Raw genomic sequence first — 21,279 nt, 5'->3', positions numbered from 1 at the left:
CTGTGGTATAACTGTCATCATTAAGAAATCATAAGACTACTTGGAAGGATACAATGGTATGAGAAGTGCATGTTGTGCACTTTAGAGTTTCAACCACAAGTAAATTGTCATGTAATATTAGAATTTTAGTTGATGTGTAATGTATAGTAGAATATTTTAATGAAGGAAGTGTATGATAGAGCTTGCAGGTGTGAGAGACTTGCCAAACTAGTTTGCACATGGTGATGTTGTGGTAGTGCACAAATAAACTTCACATAGCTTGGTGGAAGCGGCTGAAAATGACACATTGCCTTGACTAAAGACAAAAGTATGTGAATGCTGTTCATAGTCACTTGCTCTCACTTGCACATAGACTGCGAATTTGCAGTGTGCTGAGCTTCCATTACCATGACACCTTCAACTTCCTTTCTGTTTCCAGTCAGTACAGTTAACTTAATCAGTTAGAACAATTTTTTTTTTCATTTTTTCGAACAAAGCTGAAAGTAAGAATTGGTTGCTGTGTTCCTCAATGTAAATCTTTCATCTGTTCTCTCCAAAATGTTTCATTATTAATGTGATGTTAGCTGCAGACTGAATGTGAGCATTATTTCATCAGCTATTCATAAATGCAAATGCAGTGCTCTAGTGTACAATGCAGTAAGTGGACAAGTGTTACCCAAGTTTCTTGTTTGAGAACAAAGTGAGATATTGTACTTTGGTTTTTCTGAATGGTGTGAGAACTAGAACCCTGTCCGATCTGTTTGCGGGCAAAAACTTCACTATCTACTAGCCAACTAACTCTTTTGCATATACTAGTGACATTTAGCAGAAAATGTAAATTTCATATGTGGCAGATAAGACCAAATTATCAGTTAAACCACTAGAAGCTTATTTCAAAATAAGTTCAGCTTAGGGAATTCAGAAAATAGACAGTTTTAGAAATGTATTAGATTTATTGGCTATATATAAGCCTACACTTTTCACAAATGTTCTCAGTCAGATGGCATCAGTCTTATCAGTACTAACTGGTATTAAAATGAGCTATTAAGGTTACAGAAAAATCTGTGGTCAGCAAGTGAGATAAGAAGGCAGTAGTGTCATATTTGAAGTAGAAGCTATAATGTTTAGTTTGGAACAAGGTGAATTATTGTTGAGTAATAGTGGCTAAAATTCAGATGAAAGGATCATGAACATCTTCAAATGTGTGTTCATAATGGAAAAGTTAAATGTATGAGCAACAGAAAAAAAAGGGGGCGAGGGGGATAGTGGCTGCTGTACTAGGGTGTAACACAGTGTACAAATGCTGATTGAAGTTGAAGAGTTCCCGTTGTCCGTGGAGATAGTAGAGGGTATTTCCTATCATACGCACTGTGTGTAAACTGGAGCACAAAAAAAGGTGTGCTGACAGTCATGCTGTGAAGAGGGTAGCAAAGTTTGTGGATGTATTGTTAGAACTTGTTTCGCTGAGGCAAAAAAAAAAAAGTGGAATAGTCGCCTGCAAGATAGTCACTAAAAAAATAATTTGGAGACTTGAGTGCAGCATAGACTCACTGGAAAGACCAGAGAAAAATTATGTGCAGAGGTACCGCAACTGAATGCGAAACAGCCTGTCCTGGAGCTCATCGTGGAACCTACAGATAGTGCAATAATGTTTTGTAGGCATGGAAAAAAACAAACATCTAGAGGCTGAATTTGTCCAGTGTTTCCAGTGGTATGAATTGCAGTGCACACACTTTTCAGGAGGGATAGTTTGCTGTGAAGGAGTATCATTTTTATATGTAGACCAGGAATCGTGCAAAAAAAGTTATTTTGACCAACTATTGGCCAAAAGCAGTGCTCATATCATAGTTGTCGTTCTTTTACATCCATTTTCCCCACTCCTGCTTGCTGTGATATAAATATTTTCTGCTGCCTTTGTAAGATCACACACATGAGAAAGAACTTCAGGGGACAGAGAACCTCCAACTTCTTGCACAACAATAAATAACTTTGCAGCCAATTTACCATCCAGGTTAACAGTCGGCATAACTGCATACAAATGCATTAAGCCATTGAATGTGGCTGATTTTGATAAAACTTTTGTGAACCTCTAATTTCCAGTGTTCCTTTCATATGCAGTTTCTCTTCAAATCCAAATTGGTTGGAGTTGATACCATATTTTGTACTGAACAATGGGATAATTTTGTTTCTCTTCTACAAAGTTTCAGGCCAATTGAGCAATTTGCTATATATCGTCAAATGGACGCTTTGTATGAAATTTTGTTGTCTTCCAATTTTATAGCACTGTTTGAGGTTCTGCAACCATCCATTGCTTCCCTTGAAATCACTGTAATCTATGTCATGTGCAGTTAGGCATGTGTAATGTAGGAGGTCACTATTGTGCACATTTGTAAATTGTATCAAGCATCCTTGAAATGCGCAAAAATTTTTGTAACAAGTGCGTCTTATCCTCCCTTGAATATCCATTGTTGTTGGGATACACTATGCCGTCGTACTTCTGCAGACTTACTTGAAATCTGTTCATAACTTTTTTTACTATGCTGCAGATGATCTTCCATGTACTTAATTATGTTTAGCACCTGCTCCTTGGATTGCCCTTTACTACATTTCACTGTATGCAGGAATTGTGGCTTCCTGTCCGACAAGGGTGATGAACTACATGGTTATACACCTTTTTCGGTATCACTTTCACTTCTTAAGCAAGTATTATCATTGTACTCCTAAGGTAAATTGTCCCCACAGTCAAGCAACGAACCCTCGCATTCCAGTGACTCATCTTGCAGAAACACTAACATTTCATCTGCCACTTCTTTCTCACTCTGTGAAATTCCTTGCATTCCGTACTGAAAAAAATGTCAACTTCAGCAACTCTTGCTGTAGATACAATGCAATGTTTACACAGAGCGAGGTGGGTTTGCATAGAGTGAGGTGGGGCAGTGATTAGCACACGGGACACGCATTCAGGATGATGACAGTTCAAACCCAGATATGGCCATCCTGATTTAGGTTTTCCATGATATCCCTAAATCACTTCAGGCAAATGCCGGGATGGTTCCTTCGCTGTTTCATCCTTTCCCCAAAATTAACCACCCAAACCAATGTTTGCTTTGTTTACTGTTGCCATTGCTCTGCTTTTTATCAATACCAGTAGCACTAGAGTGGATTACTCGTCGACTAAGCATTGCAACTCCGCTCTGTAGCCTCATGCTGTGCTCGCCATTGGATACCTCCAGTCCCACCCCCTTGCAGCCAATATTGTCGTTGCATAGTAGACAGTATATGGGGTGTCGAATGCTTTAAACATCTGTGGCCTTTTGCAACCTCACACTCAAGGGGTTCCTTGTTAGCCACTCGCATATCTGGGAACCTACTCCATGTAAAACATTGACAGCTGCTATGGATCAGCATGTAGGAAGAGCTCCCGAGAGTCAGGTACCTGCGGTACCACTACCAATGGCACCTCAAGAACTATTATCTCTTGTAGATCCTGTCCCTCCACAGAAATTCCAGGATCTGTCATTGATCACCCACTTGACAGCAAGTGGTGGTTAAATGGTGGATGCAGGTGTCCCATACAATGTGGATGGGGACCAGAGAGGACACCAGGTATTACACTGATCCCCCTCACAAACGTGTTAAAGATGCTGTCTTTCATTTAAACTGATATAGTGGGACTTAAATCACCTGTTTTGTTCAGTGTCAAGAGGGGGCAAATGCAAAAGTCTAGGGGTCTATTGATCATTGGCAGATGATGGTATGCCTTAGTGAAATGTCAGCAAGGGACAGGAAAGGACAGCAGGTGCCTGTTGTCTGGGCTCCAAGATCATATTTTTATTATTCCAGCGACAGGCAGAAAAGGCCGAGACCACCAGCCTTGTGCACAGTGTTTCAATGTAGCTCACAATTTGCAGCATTGTCCACAGAACTAACTGTGGCCCTTTGGTTCTTAGTCGAGTGTAGGACTGAACCAGATACTTAGGTTTGTGACAAGCTAGGCTGTGACTTACTGGATTTCAACCATGGGCTTGAGAACTGTAGGGCCCCATCATTTGTGTCATATTTGCACTACACATCAGAGGCTGCTGCCCAGGTACCTGACTGTGTGTGTGTGTGTGTGTGTGTGTGTGTGTGTGTGTGTGTGTGTGTGTGGTGCACACAAGGGCTTTTTAGATTAGGTGACTCTTTATCTAATCCAGATAATGATAGCTGTAGAAAACCGGATGTATCGGTGAAAGATCTAAAGCAATGCCTCCTACAGGTGACAGTATTAAAATCAGAGTGATTAATGGCTGACGCAATGAAAACAGCAGCAGAATATTTTCAAATGATCTTCCACAAAACCCAAAGAAATTCTGGTCATACATAAAGGCTCATTAGTGGCACTAAAGTTAGTGTCCAGTCCCTAGTGAAGAAGATAGGAACTGACATAGAAGGTAGCCAACCACAAGCTGAAATGTTTAACACTGTTTCCAAATGTGTCTTTACGAAGGAAAACCTGGGAGAATTGTCCCAGTTTAATCCTTGTACCACCAAACAAATGAGTGAAAGAAGTGTTTCTGTCGGTAATGTTGAAACAGCTGACATCGTTAAAATGGAACAAAGCTCCAGTGCCTGATGGAATTCGCGCGTCGGGCTCTTTATAGAATTCGCGCGTCGGGCTCTTTATAGAATTCGCGCGTCGGGCTCTTTATAGAATTCGCGCGTCGGGCTCTTTATAGAATTCGCGCGTCGGGCTCTTTATAGAATTCGCGCGTCGGGCTCTTTATAGAATTCGCGCGTCGGGCTCTTTATAGAATTCGCGCGTCGGGCTCTTTATAGAATTCGCGCGTCGGGCTCTTTATAGAATTCGCGCGTCGGGCTCTTTATAGAATTCGCGCGTCGGGCTCTTTATAGAATTCGCGCGTCGGGCTCTTTATAGAATTCGCGCGTCGGGCTCTTTATAGAATTCGCGCGTCGGGCTCTTTATAGAATTCGCGCGTCGGGCTCTTTACTGAATTTTGAGCTGAGTTAACCCTTCTTCTTGCTATAATCCATGATAGATCGTCGAACAAAAAATCTTGCCCAGTGTTTGGGAGAAAGCACAGTTCCACCCATGTACAAAGAGGGTAGAAGAATTGATCCACATAGTTATGGTCCATTATACTTTATATCAATTTATTGTATAATCTTAGAACGAACATATTCTGAGCTAAACACATCTTGAACAGAATGACCACCTCCTTGCCAACTAGTATGGATTCTGAAAATATTCATCATGTGGAAACCCAATTCGCACTTTCCTCACATGGCATACTGAAAGCTTAGAGGATCAAGGCAGTCGTGTAGATGCAGTATTTCTTGATTTTCGAAAAGCGTTTGACTCGGTACCACATCTACGCTTATTGACAAAAGTATGATCAAGTACGGTATCAAACTAAATTTGTTATTCTATTGAGGACTTTTTTGTAGGAAGGATACAGTGTGTTACCGTGGATGGACAGTAGTCGTCAACTGTGGAAGTAACTGTGGGTGTGCTTCAGGGAAGTGTGTTGGAACCCTCACTGTTCATGTTGTGTATTAATGACCTTGTGGGTGATATTAATAGTAATCTCAGACTTTTTGCAGATGATGCAGATATGTATAATGAATTAATGTCTGACTGAAGCTGCATAAATATTGTCAGTGTTGATAAGATTCGGAATTAGTGCAGGGATTGGCAGCTTGCTTTGTGTTCAGAAATGCAAAATAGTGCACTTCACAAAACAAAACAAAAAACCAATACCCTATGAGTATAATATCAAGGAGTTACTATTGGAATATGCCAACTCATTAAAATACCTCGGTGTAACACTTGGTAGGGATATGGGATGGAATGGTGACGTAGGCTTGGTTGTGGGTAAAGAAGGTGATAGATTTTGGTCTATTGGTATAGTGCTGGGGAAGTACAATCAGTGTGAAAAGATCACTTGCAAAGAACTAGTGTGACCCATTCCAGAATAATGCTCAGGTGTGTGGGACCCGTACCAAATAGGTCTAACAGGTGATATTGAACATACACGGAGAAGAACGGCACCAATGGTCACAGGTTTGTTTGACCTATGTGAGAGTCTGAGATGCTGAAGAAACTGTACTGGGAGACTCATGAAGAGAGAGGTAAACTATTCTGAGAATTACTACAAATTTACAAGGACAGGAAAATATTTAATATTTTCATGAATATACCGCAACCCCCTATGTACTGATCACATACGGATCAAGAGGACAAGATTTGACTAATTACAGCATACACAGAGGCATTCAGTCCTTCTTCCCACACTCTATAAGTAAATGGCATGTTAAGAAACACTAATAACTGGTACGATGGGGCATACACTTTGCCACACGCTTTACAGTGGTATGTAGATGTAGGGCCCCCACGATCACGCAGAATTGCCACAAACAGTATGTGGCATGGACTTCACTAATGTCTGAAGTAGTGCTGGAGGGAATTGACACCATGAATTCTGCAGGGCTGTCCATAAATCTGTAAGAGTATGAGGGGGGTAGAGATCTCTTCTGAATAGCATGTTGCAAGGCATATCAAATATGATCAATAATGCTTATCTGGGGAGTTTGGTGGCAATGGAAGTGTTTAAACTCATAAGTGTGTTCCTGAGGCCACTCTGTAGCAATTCTGGACGTGTGGGATGTTGCATTGTCTTCGTGGAATTGCCCAAGTCTGTCGGAACGCACAGTGGACATGAATGGATGCAGATGATCAGACAGGGTGCTTACATGAGTGTCACCTGTCAGTTGTATCTTGCAAGATCTTTTTTCCAGCTGCAGCGATATCGGAGATTTGATGTTTACCGGATTCCTGATATTTACAGTAGACACATGAAATGGTCTTACGGGAAAATCCACACTTCATTGTCACCTTGGAGATGCTGTGTCCCATTACTCATTCACCGACTATAACACCATGCTCAAACTCACTTAAATCTTGATAATCTGCCATTGTAGCAGCAGTAACCAATCTAACAACTGCGCCAGATACTTGTCTTATATACACGTTGCTGACCACAGTGCCATATTCTGCCTTTTTAAATATCTCTGTATTTGAATACGCATGTGTTTACCGGTTTCCTCAGCACTTCAATGTAGAGTCTGCAGTGGGACACCATGTCAGATGCTTTTCGGAAATCTAGGAATGTGGAATTTGCCTGTCCCCTTCATCCATATTGTGGGGGAAAAGGCAAGCCACGTGTTGCATCAGTGATGTTTTCTAAAGCCATACTGTTTAGTAGACACAAGCTTTTTTTGTCTCAAGGCACTTCGTTTTATTAGAACTGAATGTTCAAGAAGTCTGTGACAAACTGATCGGTCTGCAATTTTGCAGGTCAGTTTCTACCCTTCTTGTATAGAAAACACCTGCACTTTCTTCCAATCACCTGGATGTTTGCACTGGGTGAGAGATAAAAGTGCAAGCTAAGTAAGGGGCCATTGCCATAGAGAATTAGTCATAAAACCAAATTGAGGTGCCATCTGGACCTGGCACTTAACACCGCATACTATAAGGTAACATGTGGAGAAAAAAAAAAAAAAACGGATGTTGTCCGCTGTTTCTCATTTGTTGTGAACTGCTATCAAATTTTCTGTATAAATGTTAGTGGACCATGTGGCACAGTGTAACTTAACATTCTTGTAATCTAGCAGTATTTGGTGTGCATATCAATGTTGTAGTAACTTGAGTCAGTTATGTTGGGAAAGTGTTTTGAGCAAGAGTACATGGTATGGAAAACTGCTGTGTTCTATAGCTTCATTTATGGTTCAATCAAAGGAGAGGCTTCAGTTCATTGGTGAATATTGGGAAACTGCATTTTCTTTATGAAAGATATATTTTGTAAAATGTGTAAAACATATGAACAATGCTTTAGAATAAAATTGTGTATTTGCTTGAGTTAAAGAGGAACTGCATTGATGCAAAGAAGTATGACATGTATTGTCCCAAGTTTGTGCACCAATAAATTTTGAGTGTAGCATCAGTAATTGATGGTAACTAATGATTATGGTGGCATGGTAATGTAAATGTGGACAGCAAGTGTGAAAGTTCATGATTTCGTGTTGCATGTTTCTCTGTGCCACATGCCAGTAGTAAACACCTTTTGTGGCTGGAAGGACAGGAGAAAATTATACTTGTGCACAGATATACCTTCCGCAATACACCAAATGGTGGCTTGAGAAATCTAGCTATAATTACGCAGAACAAACTGTGTGTACAAAATGGGTGAGCAGTTACTTTTCTTCACTTTTCCACTCTTCAGCCTACCAGTCTGTTTCTCCGTACTGCATTCTAATAACTTCCACGTACCTAGTCTAGTATCTTCTCTCACCTGAAAGTATACTTCCTTCATTATACTGCAAGCTGCACTGATTTCTTTAATCTGAGAAGAGTTTGAAGGTTTATTTGATCTCATTATACTGTTAACATGGAGTTGTTTGTAACCACTGGAGTTTTGCCCTTTCTTCAGGTGTTAATTTGTTCCCATTCATAAATTCAATTGTTTCAGTCTTCCAACTACTGTAATAAAACCATGTTTTCTATTTTGAGGACATTAAGACACTTAAGTCTTGATTAATATACCAAGTGAGGTGGCACAGTGGTTAGCACGCTGGACTCATTCAGGAGAACAAAGATCCAAATCTGCATCCAGCTATCCAGGTTTAGGTTTCCCATGATTGTGCTGCATCTCTAATAATCCAGTTGTCAAAGGGATGTCAAACCCCAACGTTCTCCCCTCCTTTATTTTGTTGTCGTTTGTATCTTCATTACAACCTGGTAGTAAGTCATTGCCTTCTTTGTTTTGAAAATGTAATCATGCCTGATAAGTTAAAATAATTCGGAGACAGATGGGCTGACCAGTATGTATTTAAGAACAGCTCCCTGCAGTCGATAAAAAAGTACAAAAGGAATTTATAAAAAAAAAAATACCTGCGCCCCCCTCCCCCCCCCCCCCCCCCCACACACACACACACACACACACACACACACACACACACACACACACACGGAGAGTGAGAGGGAGACCAACTCATTCATAACTGAAGAAGTGATTTGGGGTTCCAAGACACTTAAGTGCTATTACTTGTGTGTGCTTCTACGTACCAGGAGTCGTGCATATAGCAACACCAATCACACTTGAGAAGTAACAGCCTGGTTCATTAATTGGGAATGAAAATGTATGTCAACAGTATCTAAAATTTAGTAGTGTGTGTTAATTTTCTCATTTGATGTGAAATGAATTCACGAATACTACTTCTTATGACACTTAAAAGGAACACTCACCTTACTAAAGAAAGGCTTCATATTTGTTTTATTCCAGGTTAGATCGTGAAGGTAAAACTGTGCCATGTGACCCACCATTAGATTTTTATTTGCTTGGAAATTCATCATCAGATGCCCAGTTCTTTGTTGCTGCTGGTGTTTTGGCATTCATCTACTGCATCTTGATTATTGTGGTGTACGTGCTGTTTGATGCTATGTACCAAAGCAATGATCATCTGCCACGTGCTGTAAGTAATTCGGACATTACTGTGAGTTGTTGTATCAATGGTGAATTTGTTTGACAAAAAGATATGTGTGCAAGAGACCATTTACCAAATAGAAGTGTTGAGTCATTGACAGTCATACTAAAAAGACTGAAAACTTCACTAGCTTTTGAACAGATTTTCTCTCTCTCTCTCTCTCTCTCTCTCTCTCTCTCTCACTCACTCACTCACTCACACACACACACACACACACACACACACACACACACACACAGTGACACAGTGCTGAGACTGCACAAGAATGTATCTGAAAGATAGCAATGTTTTCATTCTTTTTAATGCTTGTTAAGGACTCAACAGTTCCACAATTTCGCGAGTGGTCGTCTTTGATTCTAAATTATTTTCGTTCTGTCGAAAATTTCTTTGCCATACTTATATGTATGAAGTACATTTGAATAAATATCGCCCAGCTATTCTTAGATCATTATATACATTTGCCCTTTAGTCAGAAACTAGCTGGACTACTTAATAACTCAAGTCATTCTTCCATTAAATCACCACATCTCCAGCTCTAATCTCTTCCAGCTTCAGACTTGACTCACTCTTCTAACCTCACTTTAACTGATTTACTACCCTCAATTCCCTTCTACCAATCAGCATCTTCTTTGCTCTACTTCCCTTCACCCTCCATCTTCCTTGCCACCCGTGGCCCCCCCCCCCCCCCCCTTTCCTTGTTGTGTATTAGATAATTTTAGTATCTTTTAATTTCTTAAACTCTCTGAAACATTGTTGGTGATCTAATGTTTTCTTCTGATTTTATATTTTCAGGATTTTGTTGCCACTGTTGTTTTAGCTGTATTGTGGTTGTCTGGAAGTGCTGCTTGGGCTAATGGACTAAGTCAGATAAAGATGGCTACAAACCCTTCTTTCCTTACTAGCCTTTGCAAGCAAATTGCCTGTTCAGTATCTGTTGGTGGCAGCTTCTCAAGTCTTGATATATCTATTGTAAGTATGCAAACCAAATTGGAGTTAGATGTCTGATCACATTCACTTAGACAAATCATGAACAGATAACTATAGTTCAACTTCGTAAGCTCATAGCTTTCTCTGGTAGAATTATAAGTGAAATTTCAGCTCTAACGGGAGTAATTTTATATTTAAGTATAAAAATTGTGTTAAGAGGCCTTTAGGGATGCATCAAACGCTGGGTGAAATAAAATTTAACTGAGGAAAAAAAAAATTAGTGTACATAATATTTACCTGTAAAAATGTGAAGACCAAATAGAGCTCATAGTGAAAGTTGAGTATATTGAGACTGAGCGAGGCCAAATGGATAGGTACTGGTAAGAATCCTTATAAACAATAATACGGTATAACCCCACTTTTATGTACCCAGAATTAACGTTTTCCCACTGTTTATAACTTTATCAGTTCTGTCAAATTTCCTACACCCACAATATTAATTTGCACCTGATTTTGCATCAACATATTTATAATTTTCCCTCAATTTATGCATTACGAAAAGATGTTCGTGGAGAAAATATGATGTTGGTATATTGTTTGCTGTCCAGCAGTGTTCACATATATTAAGTGGTTGCATTTCTTAACACCAGGGCACTCTAGTCAGCGAATTTGAACTGGTAAACGAGTAAAAGCTGTAACAATTTGTGCCATATCTCCCGCCGCTGCCAAGCTGTACTTGGCGGCATGGCTGAGAGGAGTAACTAGATTTGTTCGAATGAAGATATCATGACCAATCACAACCTTTTCCAAACTGTCTCTACTGCAGAAATGCAGTTTCGTGATTGTTGTGATCATCGTGACACCTTTGTCAAACCACATTTAGCACGTCTCGGCATATGGCCATGTGGAGCGCTAATTGACACAGTCATTCTATTTGCATTGCTCAAATGTTTTTAGTGCAAACACAGTGCCCGTTACATATTGTATTCGTGCTGAGCAAAACGTGTTCAGAGAATTTATTCTCGCTGTCAAGTGCAGTATTTATGTATGTATTTTTTGTGACATTACACAATCAATCAATGTGAGTGATAGTGTGTGTGTGTGTGTGTGTGTGTGTGTGTGTGTGTGTGTGTGTGTGTGGTGGTTTCTACATAACTGATGAGGCACAGTACCTGATAACCTCAAAAAAAAGACAAGTACGGTGCAACAGACGCAGAATAACACATACTCAAACACCATACAAAATACTTATTTGCATATTTGCACTTGACAACAAGGAAAAAAATCCTCAAAATGCGTAATTAGTGCAGTATTTCATTATTTAAATAATGAATGACAGCTGCAGGCTTTCCAAAAACATCAATTATGACATTTGAAATGAAGTCAAATGTTTCCACTTCCTAGACAGTTATCAATTCCAGTTGATCAGTGGTTTTTATTAGATAATAAACCTTTATTAGATAATCAAAAATTCCCTGACAAGTCCTTTGATGCCTGGTAAGTACATTTATCATACATAAAGTGCAAGGGGGTATCCTATACATAACTTTCACGGCTTAAAATATTATTTCCCACATTTTACATTTTCCCGCATTTTACTCCATTTATTTTGAAGTCCCTTGACAAGTGTAAAAGCGGGATTTCACTGTATGTTGCACTGGAATAGGCACATAAGAAGACTTCAAAAAAGATGTAAATACACAGGCAGACATCTGCTGTGGGAAAGAGAATTATTGAAATGATATTACAGATTGGTATGAAACAGTGCAATGTCTTCCAAGTAAGTGCACCACAAAAAGGTTGCCCTGGTGAAGAGCAAGAAGTCGATTCTGACTTGGTGCCACCATACCAGAAGATTCACACATGAAGTGAATTTAATTTCTTTTGTGCTGCAATAGTCCCTTCAGATGAGAGGGATTATTACAGCGTGGAGAGATAAGACCCAACATCATTGCTTTCGGAGGCCACACCAAGGGAAGGGGAACGAGAAAGATGTCTGGGAGTGCAATACTTAATCCAATACTTCGTGTGTACTTCAACTCATGGGGATACTACTTCCGAAATGAAACCATTATTTTGTGTTGAAAACATTGAAGACAGATTTGGGGAAGTTCAGTGTGTGGGAAAGTTGTGAAATGGTTTGTTATTAATCGATATTTCATCTGCTGCCCAACCTATAGCTCTTCAGGTGTGTGATGGTGTAGGTGACATAACTGTTGCAGGGCACAGTGTTCAGTTTTCTTCATATTGTCATTATATTCACACAGTGCAGTGCATCTACTTAGACAGGATTCTTGTCTGCTCATTGTCCTTTCACGGTCTCGCAGCAGATACTATCTAGATGGTGCAAAGCAGCGTTAAAGAAATCGCCACCCAATACCTACCAGATAGAGCTAGCAAAACTCAATTTAGAAATAACTTCTTGAAAGTTCATGATAACTGTTGGGCGTTTGGATTATCTTCTTGTAACAAGATGTTTAAATTTCTATTTACTATTTATTGCCATGAAGACACGTGAAATGGCTATATAGTCCCTATTTATGTCTGCACTAATATTTCCACTGCAAGTTTACAGTTACAAAGATGTGCTACACATAGTCACATGAAAGCAGCCAGAATTTTGCAAGTTCCTCCTGAATATTATTCACAATCTAAACAGTCACTGACCCCCAACCTTAGACATGTTAAACATTTGGTCAATTCAGTGGTCTTCCTTTACAGAAGTGCTTGCTATTCCATCTGAATCAGAAGTGTGCCTCATGGTGTTTCTAAGTCTGTCTAAAATATTTCACATGCAGTTATTTCAAATGGAAGCTCATAAAATTGCTAGACATTCACAAAAGAGCTTCCCACTCTAGTTGCTTTCAGTTAGTGATAAATGCATTGAATTGACATCTCTAATTCTTTTTACATACTATTTGCGAAGAGTGATCGTAACATGTTTGGTACAATGATTTCGAAGCGACTCACTGGGCAGTGTTCTCTTATAGATAACATCCATCTCTCTTAATGGAAAACTATCATATCTGATAGGCTGTTGATCTGAATGGACAATTAGAAAATTCTTTCTAGACAATTCTCTTACCCAATCACCATTTAGAAGAGTTTACATGAGAAAAACTTCATTTTGCAGTGAAACCCCTATTTTATGTCTTCGTGTGATCCAGACTTAAACGTAAAACTAAGGAAAGTAGAGAATCAAGGAAAATGTTAACCCCCCTCCTCCCCCCCCCCCCACAGACAGACAGACAGACAGACAGACAGAGAGAGAGAGAGAGAGAGAGAGAGAGAGAGAGAGAGAGAGAGAGCAAAAACACACTTAATTGGCAATGTGATGAAAATTTGCAGTCCTCTACAATAGTGTGAGTAGAATGTAAGTGAAGAAAATTAAATGTGCAATGCAATGTTTATACATTAATTTGTGGTAATGAATATCATCAGTTCTTAAGAAAAAGCTTTGAGAGATCATAAAACATCACTGCACTTAAGTGGTTAAACCGTAAGCATAAATGCGGACATAAACTTAATGTCATACTTTGTCACCTTTTTTGATACTGTTTAATGCTTTTCTTATGAGCCACACTTTATATCCCCCACTTGAAGTTATAAGCTTTTTAGAAATCGGAGGTGAATTTCTGTACCCTGTGTAAAATGTAAATTTGAAGAAAGCTCAGGTGCTACAGTTTTGCTTCGTACCCTCTATCACTGTTGTCACTGTTTACGATCTACAGTGTGTGGTTTGTGCGGTGCAAAGTATATGCCTGAGTAGTGTATGTTGTTGTAGCAACTGTATGATGTCAGATTTGAATATGAGTGTCTATAAAATATACAATCACAAAACCGTCATTCTGTTCCTGAGAGACATTCTGTTTCCGTTGACATCTCTGTCGTGGCACATCAACTGCATGAAAAGTATATTTTCAGCACTTCACAAAACTTTCACCCCCACCTGCATTCCCATCACTGAAGAACTACTCCCACTCTCCACACATCCATTATGCGAGCTCATTTTACGTGTTACTGTGGTGTCGTGGTTGCGCTTGTTACTGGGTGACTTAACAAGGCGCCTGCCAATAAGAGTTCACTAGCTAGAAATGGGCGATGTTTTCTTGATTATAACAGAGTATATTCTTATAGACTCAGTGTTTGGAATTTTAAAAGGTGATGACTGATATTGGTGTTGAATACATCAGAAATATGGGAAGAATGATTAAAGTGAGTAAGTAGCACAAAAGAAGGTGGTGGCAGGACCCCATTCGTCACGCATTGGCTCAGTTGGGAACACATCGTGTCAACTGTCTTGTTTATCCACTAACACTGTTAGGTTGCAGTAGTTGTATCATAATTGCACAGTGAAGCTAAATATTGGAAGTTGTGCTGGCAACACTGATTGTGGATTACGTCAGCATTTCCTCACACATCTGCCCTCTCCAACTCAGCCTAAAATATTCCCTCAGTACCACCACCACCACCCATGGTGTGAACCATCTGTCTTTTGTGCCACTTAAAACTCTGTCACATTAAACATCATCATCTCTTGCTGGTGCCTTTATCCCATGATTACAAGGTCGGTGTGGTTAGGGACGGATTTGGCTAGGTTAATGTTAAGGGGTGGCCGGATGCCAGTTTGTCACATTAAACATAAACAGGAAGAAAACGGGACAAAGTCAAGTGAGACGTCGAGTAAAAACTTGGAATCGATGAAAACTTTACTAGAAAGAAGTGTAAAATGGAGGAATTTTCTGTATTGATCTTACGGGTTTTTCACAGGGGCTAGGAATTTATGGTGTAGAATTGTGAAAATTGTGAAATCAAAGTTCCACTGTATTACATTAGATTTAATTATAAACCAAATAAAGTATGAAATAATTCCAAAACTAAATAACAAACTTCCTCTATTCCTAACTTCTGTTTCAGCTGCCTTTTACAAAAGCATACTCAGACATTTTATGACTCGTGTTCTTCCCAGGAATTTTTCCTACAGTTTGGATTTCACACACGTCTTCACAAAATCAAACATTTCAAATTTTCATTTGTCCCTCATCCACTCTGTCACATAACAAAATATAACTGAATATTAATTTTATAAGGTTCAAATATTATTTCAAATAAAAATTACAAACTTTTATAAAACAAAACATTGTAGTTAATTGACATTTAGGAGCTGAACTTCTCATAATAGCTCCATATGATGTTGGAAGTTAATCTATTGTCATTACTAGATCAGTTTTGAATTACCACAATGACAATTTGGACAATATCATTTTAACAAAAAAAAAGCATTCTGTAAAGTTTGAACAAAATTTCAAAAGAACTAATTTAGTTTATTTAGATTCTTAGGGAGTATAAATACTCAGTGTTCTACTGCCAGGTGGAGTCACTGCCACAGTTAGTATCTGCCTTAAGTTAGCATCTGGACTGAAGGTGCTGGCAGCTCCATACTTTATTACACCTATGACAACGCAACTCCCCTCCCCAGGGCACTCATCGCTCTTTGGTGAGTACGTGCTTGGAGCCCACAGGGCTCAAGCCCTCACAGCATTGCTGCTCTCTCTCTCTCTCTCTCTCTCTCTCTCTCTCTCTCTCTCTCTCTCTCTGTGCTGCTTGTCTCCTCATCTCCTGTCCTTTTCCCCTCTCTTGGGGAGATGTCTCGTGCCTCCATGGGCTGATGAAGCTCATTTGCATTGGTTTCTCTCTTGTACTGCCTCCCCTTTGGAGGTTCCCTGGCTGGAAGGAGCGCACCATCAGAGACGCTGGCAGTCATGGGGGACTTCTTCCCAATGACTAATTTTCCTTCTCTTTATCAGAGTGTTTCACATAAAAGAAAGTGTAATGAGGCTCCTGCCTCATTGTCTCTTCCTGTTGTGCCTCGATATCTAGTAGTCTCAGAACGGGCGCTGAAGACCTTGCTGTCGTACGCCCACAAAACCCTTCTACTACTACTACTACTACTACTACTACTCCTCTAGTAGTCTCACGTTCAGATGAAAACCAGACTTTTGCTACTGTTAACCCCTTTGTTATACAGAAAGGCGTGGGTGGCATCGCCGGCCCTGTGAAGTCATGCCCTCGTCTCCACAATGGAACTCTGCTCTTGGAAATTGATAGTGCTCTCCAGGCCCAGAAATTATTCAAGGCCCAAATCGTCCACCAATATCCTATAAAAGTGGAGGCTCACAGAACACTTAGCTCATCCCGCTGTTTTATCTAGACCCTGCTGTTGGATGGTAAAAACAGTCAAATGTGTCACTTGTAGCAGGGATGCACATGAGGGCGCCTGTCCACCTCCTTCCCCCCGCTGTGTCAATTGTAATGGAGAACATGATGTTGCTTATCGTTCTTGTCCCATATAGCAAGATGAATGAGCTGTTCAGGAGATTAGGGTGAAGGAAAAGGTACATTTTACTGTTGCCTGGAAACTGTTGGCGAGCCGTAAACCGAATGTCCCTTCATCCGGAAGCTATAGCACCATGTTAGCCTCTCCCCATGCCACAAACAACATGGCTACGCAAACTTGTGACTTACAGTTCAGTTCAATGGTGGCAAAGTCTCCTCGCCTTCAAGCTGACGCTCTGTCTCCCGTTTCCCGGGCTGTAGATTCTGCTACCTGCTCTTCGCTCTCACCAATGAAGATGGTTGCAATGCATCAAGCGAACCGTCAATTCAAAAAAGATTATTCCCAGAAGATTTCTTGGGTACCTAGAGTTGGCAGCCATCTGGCTCTTTTGCAGATCGCCCAAAGTCAAAACAATCATCCAAAGACAGTCTGTCTTCCCCCTCTCCGACTTAGTCGGCCCTCTCAGACTCGTCGGCCCGTTTCAACTGACCGACACTGGGGAAGCTCCGTTGATCCTGCTGAGTTTATGGACGAAGATCCTCCACCTGTGGATTCCATTGGCCGTTCTACCTCAACGGCTCGCCCTAAGTGCCTGTCGAGGTGAGTGTTTCTTATTCATTCTCCGGTGTTTCGAATTTTTATAGCCCTTCTACAGTGGAATATCCATGGCCTTTGGTGATCGCAGTGTTCACTTAGTAGTCCTTCTCCAATAAACCAAGCTGTGTCCTAAAGGCCACTTTGCTCTTTCCCATTTTACTTTGCTACGGATGGACCTTCTCCTTACGGCGGGGATTCCTGCTCATGATGGGGTCATACTTCTATGAGATGATGTTTGTCATCGTCCCATCCCCTTGCACACCCACCTGCAAGCGGTTGCTGCCTGTGTTTTCCTTCCTGAATTTACCTTTTCCCTCTGCACCATTTATATCCTTTTGTCTTCTGCTGCCACTAGGGAGGACCTGATGCAGCTTATTGCTCAGCTTCCTCCACCCTTTCTGCTCCTCGGTGACACCATTGCCCACCATCCTCTTTAGGGCTCGCCTGTCGCCTGCCCAAGAGGTTCTCTTTTGGCAGATCTTCTTAATCATCTTAATCTTGTGTGCCTTAACACCAGCGAAGCTATGTTTCTCTCTGATTCCATGCACACTTATTCCCACTTAGACCTCTTGATCTCGCTTGACGTCTTGAGTGGTGTGTTCTTTCCTATACTTACTCATGTGACCACTTTCCTTGTGTGACTCGCCCGTACAGTCACACTCGGTCACAGTGGCCCGCTCATTAAAAATTCTCTCTTGCTGAGTGGAGGCTCTATTCCTCCTTGAGTTTCCCCAGCCGTGATGATCAGGTCGAGCACCTCGTGGACGTTATTCTCTCTGAATCCTCTATCCCTTGTACTACTACTTCTCCCCGTTGGGTCCCAGTCCCTTGGTGGATTGTGGAGTGCAGCAATGAGATTCATGCCCGACGACGTGCGCTTTGTGTCTTTCACAGTCATCCTGCGGTAATGAACTGCATCCACTACAAGCAACTACGTGCGCAGTGACATCGCACTATCGAGGAAAGCACGTGCTGGGTTTCCTTCACCAGCTCGTTCAACAGTTTTACTCCATCCTCTCTCATTTGGGGGTGGCCTGCACCGGCTTTCTGTGACTACCGCCCACTCCCCTATCTGTGGTCTGACTGTGGTGGGAAACGTCATAGTTGACCCTGTCAATGTCTCCAACGCTTTGGGCTGGTACTTTACAGAGGTTTCAAGCTCCATCCACTGCCATCCTGCCTTCCTTCCTTGGAAACAGGCGGAGGAGGCTCGTGCAATCTCTTTTCTCTCTTTGAATCGAGAATGCTACAATACTTATTTTACTATGAGGGAGCTCGAGCGTGCTCTCTCCTCATCCAGGTCTTAAGCTCCTGGGCCGGAAACAATCCACGTCCTCATGCTGCAGAATTTTCCTCCTGCAGGAAAATCCTTTTTCCTCGATACCTACAACTGTATTTGGACTGATGGTGTATTTCCCACGCTTTTGCGTGAAGCTACTATTGTTCCCCTACCTAAGGCTGGTAAAGATAAATCTCTTCCTTCTAGCTATTGTCCAATTTCCCTTACCAGCAGCATTTGTAAGGTGATGGAATGCATCATCAATGGTCGCTTAGTTTGTTGGCTGGAGTCCCACCATCTTCTCAGTAACACTCAGTGTGGGTTCCGAAAGCGCTGCTCAGCGATTGATCATCTCGTCACCCTGTCGACATTCATCATAAATAATTTTCTGCAGAAGCGTCAAACAGTGGCTGTGTTCTTTGATTTGGAGAAAGCCTATGATACCTGTTGGCGGACAGGCATTCTACGTACTATGCACACGAGGCCTTCGTGGTCGTCTTCCCACTTTAATCCGGGAATTTATGACAGACAGAGTTTTCCGGGTACGTGTGGGTTCCTCCTTATCCCACACCTTTTTACAGGAGAAAGAGGTGCCTCAGGGCTCCGTTCTGAGTGTCGTCCTCTTCGCCATAGACATCAACCCAATTATGGACTGCCTTCCAGCTGGCATTTCAGGCTCTTTTCATTGACGACTTTACTATTTATTGCAGCTCCCAGCGGACATGTCTCCTGCAACACTGTCTTCAACATTGTCGGGACCGTCTCTATTCGTGGAGTGTCACAAATGGTTTCCGCTTTTCTGCTATCAAATCAGTTTGCAGCAACTTCTGGCAGTACAAGGCATTTCTTCCACCGTCCTTATGACTGGGCCAAAATGCTCTCCTGTTCATGGATGCAGCACAGTTCTTAGGGCTTACGTTCGATAGGAAACTCAGCTGGTCTCCCCACGTGTCCTATCTGGCTGCACCCGATCCCTCGACATCCTTCGTGTATTGAGTGGTACCTCTCGGGGAGCTGACTGAACTGTCCTCCTTGACATGTATCGCTCTCTTGTCCGCTCAAGTTGGATTATGGATGCATTGTCTACTCCTCTGCACAGCCGTCTATCTTACACTGTCTAAATACAATCCACCATTTGGGGATCTGTCTCGCCACTGGTGCCTCCCGTACTAGCCCAGTTGAGAGTATTTATGCAGAAGCCAGTGAACTACCACTGTCCTACCAACGCGACATCCTACTCAGTAGGTATGCGTGTCGGCTTTCTTCCATGCCAGGCCACCCAGCCTTTGACCCTTTTTTTTTATAACATTCTTGACCGCCAATACGAGATGTACATTTCTTCTCTGCGGCCTCCCAGCGTCCACTTTAGTCACCTGCTTCAGCAGCTGCAGTTAACACTTCCTGCCACTTTTCGAATGGGTGAGAGCCCCTCCGCACCTTGGCTTCAGGCACAGGTTTGTGTTCATTTTGACCTCAGCTCATTCCTAAAGGATTCAACTCCTGAGCTGACTTATCACTGAAATTTCTCGAACTTCACTCACAACTTGCCAATAGCATATTTTTGTACACTTATGGTTCCAAGTTCACACACAGTGTTGGCTGTGCTTTAGTCATCGGGGATGATAAGTCTCAATTCTGGCTTCTCGACCAGTGCACAATTTTTACCACACAGCTTTTTGCCCCCTCTCAGGCTGTTAACAACCCCCGGAGGCACCAGCTCCCTCGTCCCTCGCTGTGTGATCTGCTCTGACTCCCTCAGTGCCCTTTTAGAGTCTGGATGATCCAGATCCAGTCTACCCCATTGTTAGACGGATCCAGGACTGCCTCCATTTGTTCCCGGATGGGGAGCACAAGTAATATTCATGTAGGTTCCTGGTCATGTTGGTATGTCTGGGAATGACGCTGATGCTGCAGCCAAGGCCACAGTCCATCTTGGTCGGCCCATCTCCTACTCTGTTCCCTTGCAAAACATTTGTAATTTTCTCTATCGGCATATCACGTCACTTTGGCATGACAATTGGTGCTCCCTTCATGGGAACAAACTCGGAAGTCAAACCTCTCCCAACAGCCTGTTAGACTTACTCCTGGCCATTTCACCATGAGGAAGTAATGTTAGCTTGGTTGTGAATAGGGTTCTGCAGCATTAGTCACCACCACTTTTTGAGTGGCGACCCTGCACCCAACTGTCCTTTCTGTAACCAGCCATTAACAGTCAGACATTTCCTGATCCTCTGCCCCTATTTCAGCCACTTACATCACAGGGTCGGGCTGCTGCCTGCTTTCCTGGACATTTTAGCGGATGATATGCGAGCTGTGGCTCGCATTTTAAGTTTTTTAAAAATCAGTAATATGACAAAAGAGATTTGATTTGTACCTGGTGACTCCGGTGTCTTGTCAACGTTTTTTTAGATACTCTTCTGTAATGTCTTGACGTTTTAGATTTGTTTTTTCTTCCTTTCTGTATTGGGCCTTGAAACAATTTTTTGCCCTTGCGGTTCCAGCATTCTATGGTTCTATACTGGGCGCTTATGACCTTAGATGTTTTGTGCCCTAACAAGCCGCCCCCCCCCCCCCCCCCACACACACACACACACACACACACACACACACACACACA

At 41.7% G+C, this 21,279-nt stretch overlaps 1 protein-coding gene across 9 annotated transcripts in view; it reads left to right on the top strand.

The window, feature by feature from the left end:
• The window catches only part of LOC126184259 (synaptoporin-like), a 93,660-nt gene that overhangs the window by 56,026 nt on the left and 16,355 nt on the right, over window positions 1-21,279 (top strand). For all 9 annotated transcript variants that reach the window (XM_049926632.1, XM_049926625.1, XM_049926629.1 and 6 more), the window contains 2 exons: window positions 9,321-9,510; window positions 10,315-10,491. In XM_049926632.1, the coding sequence (XP_049782589.1) occupies window positions 9,321-9,510; window positions 10,315-10,491 (367 nt within the window). The remainder of the gene's footprint in view (window positions 1-9,320; window positions 9,511-10,314; window positions 10,492-21,279) is intronic.

Source organism: Schistocerca cancellata, chromosome 4 (genome assembly GCF_023864275.1).
Source record: "Schistocerca cancellata isolate TAMUIC-IGC-003103 chromosome 4, iqSchCanc2.1, whole genome shotgun sequence".
NCBI lineage: Eukaryota > Metazoa > Arthropoda > Insecta > Orthoptera > Acrididae > Schistocerca > Schistocerca cancellata.
This window is presented reverse-complemented; position numbering and strand designations above follow the sequence as displayed.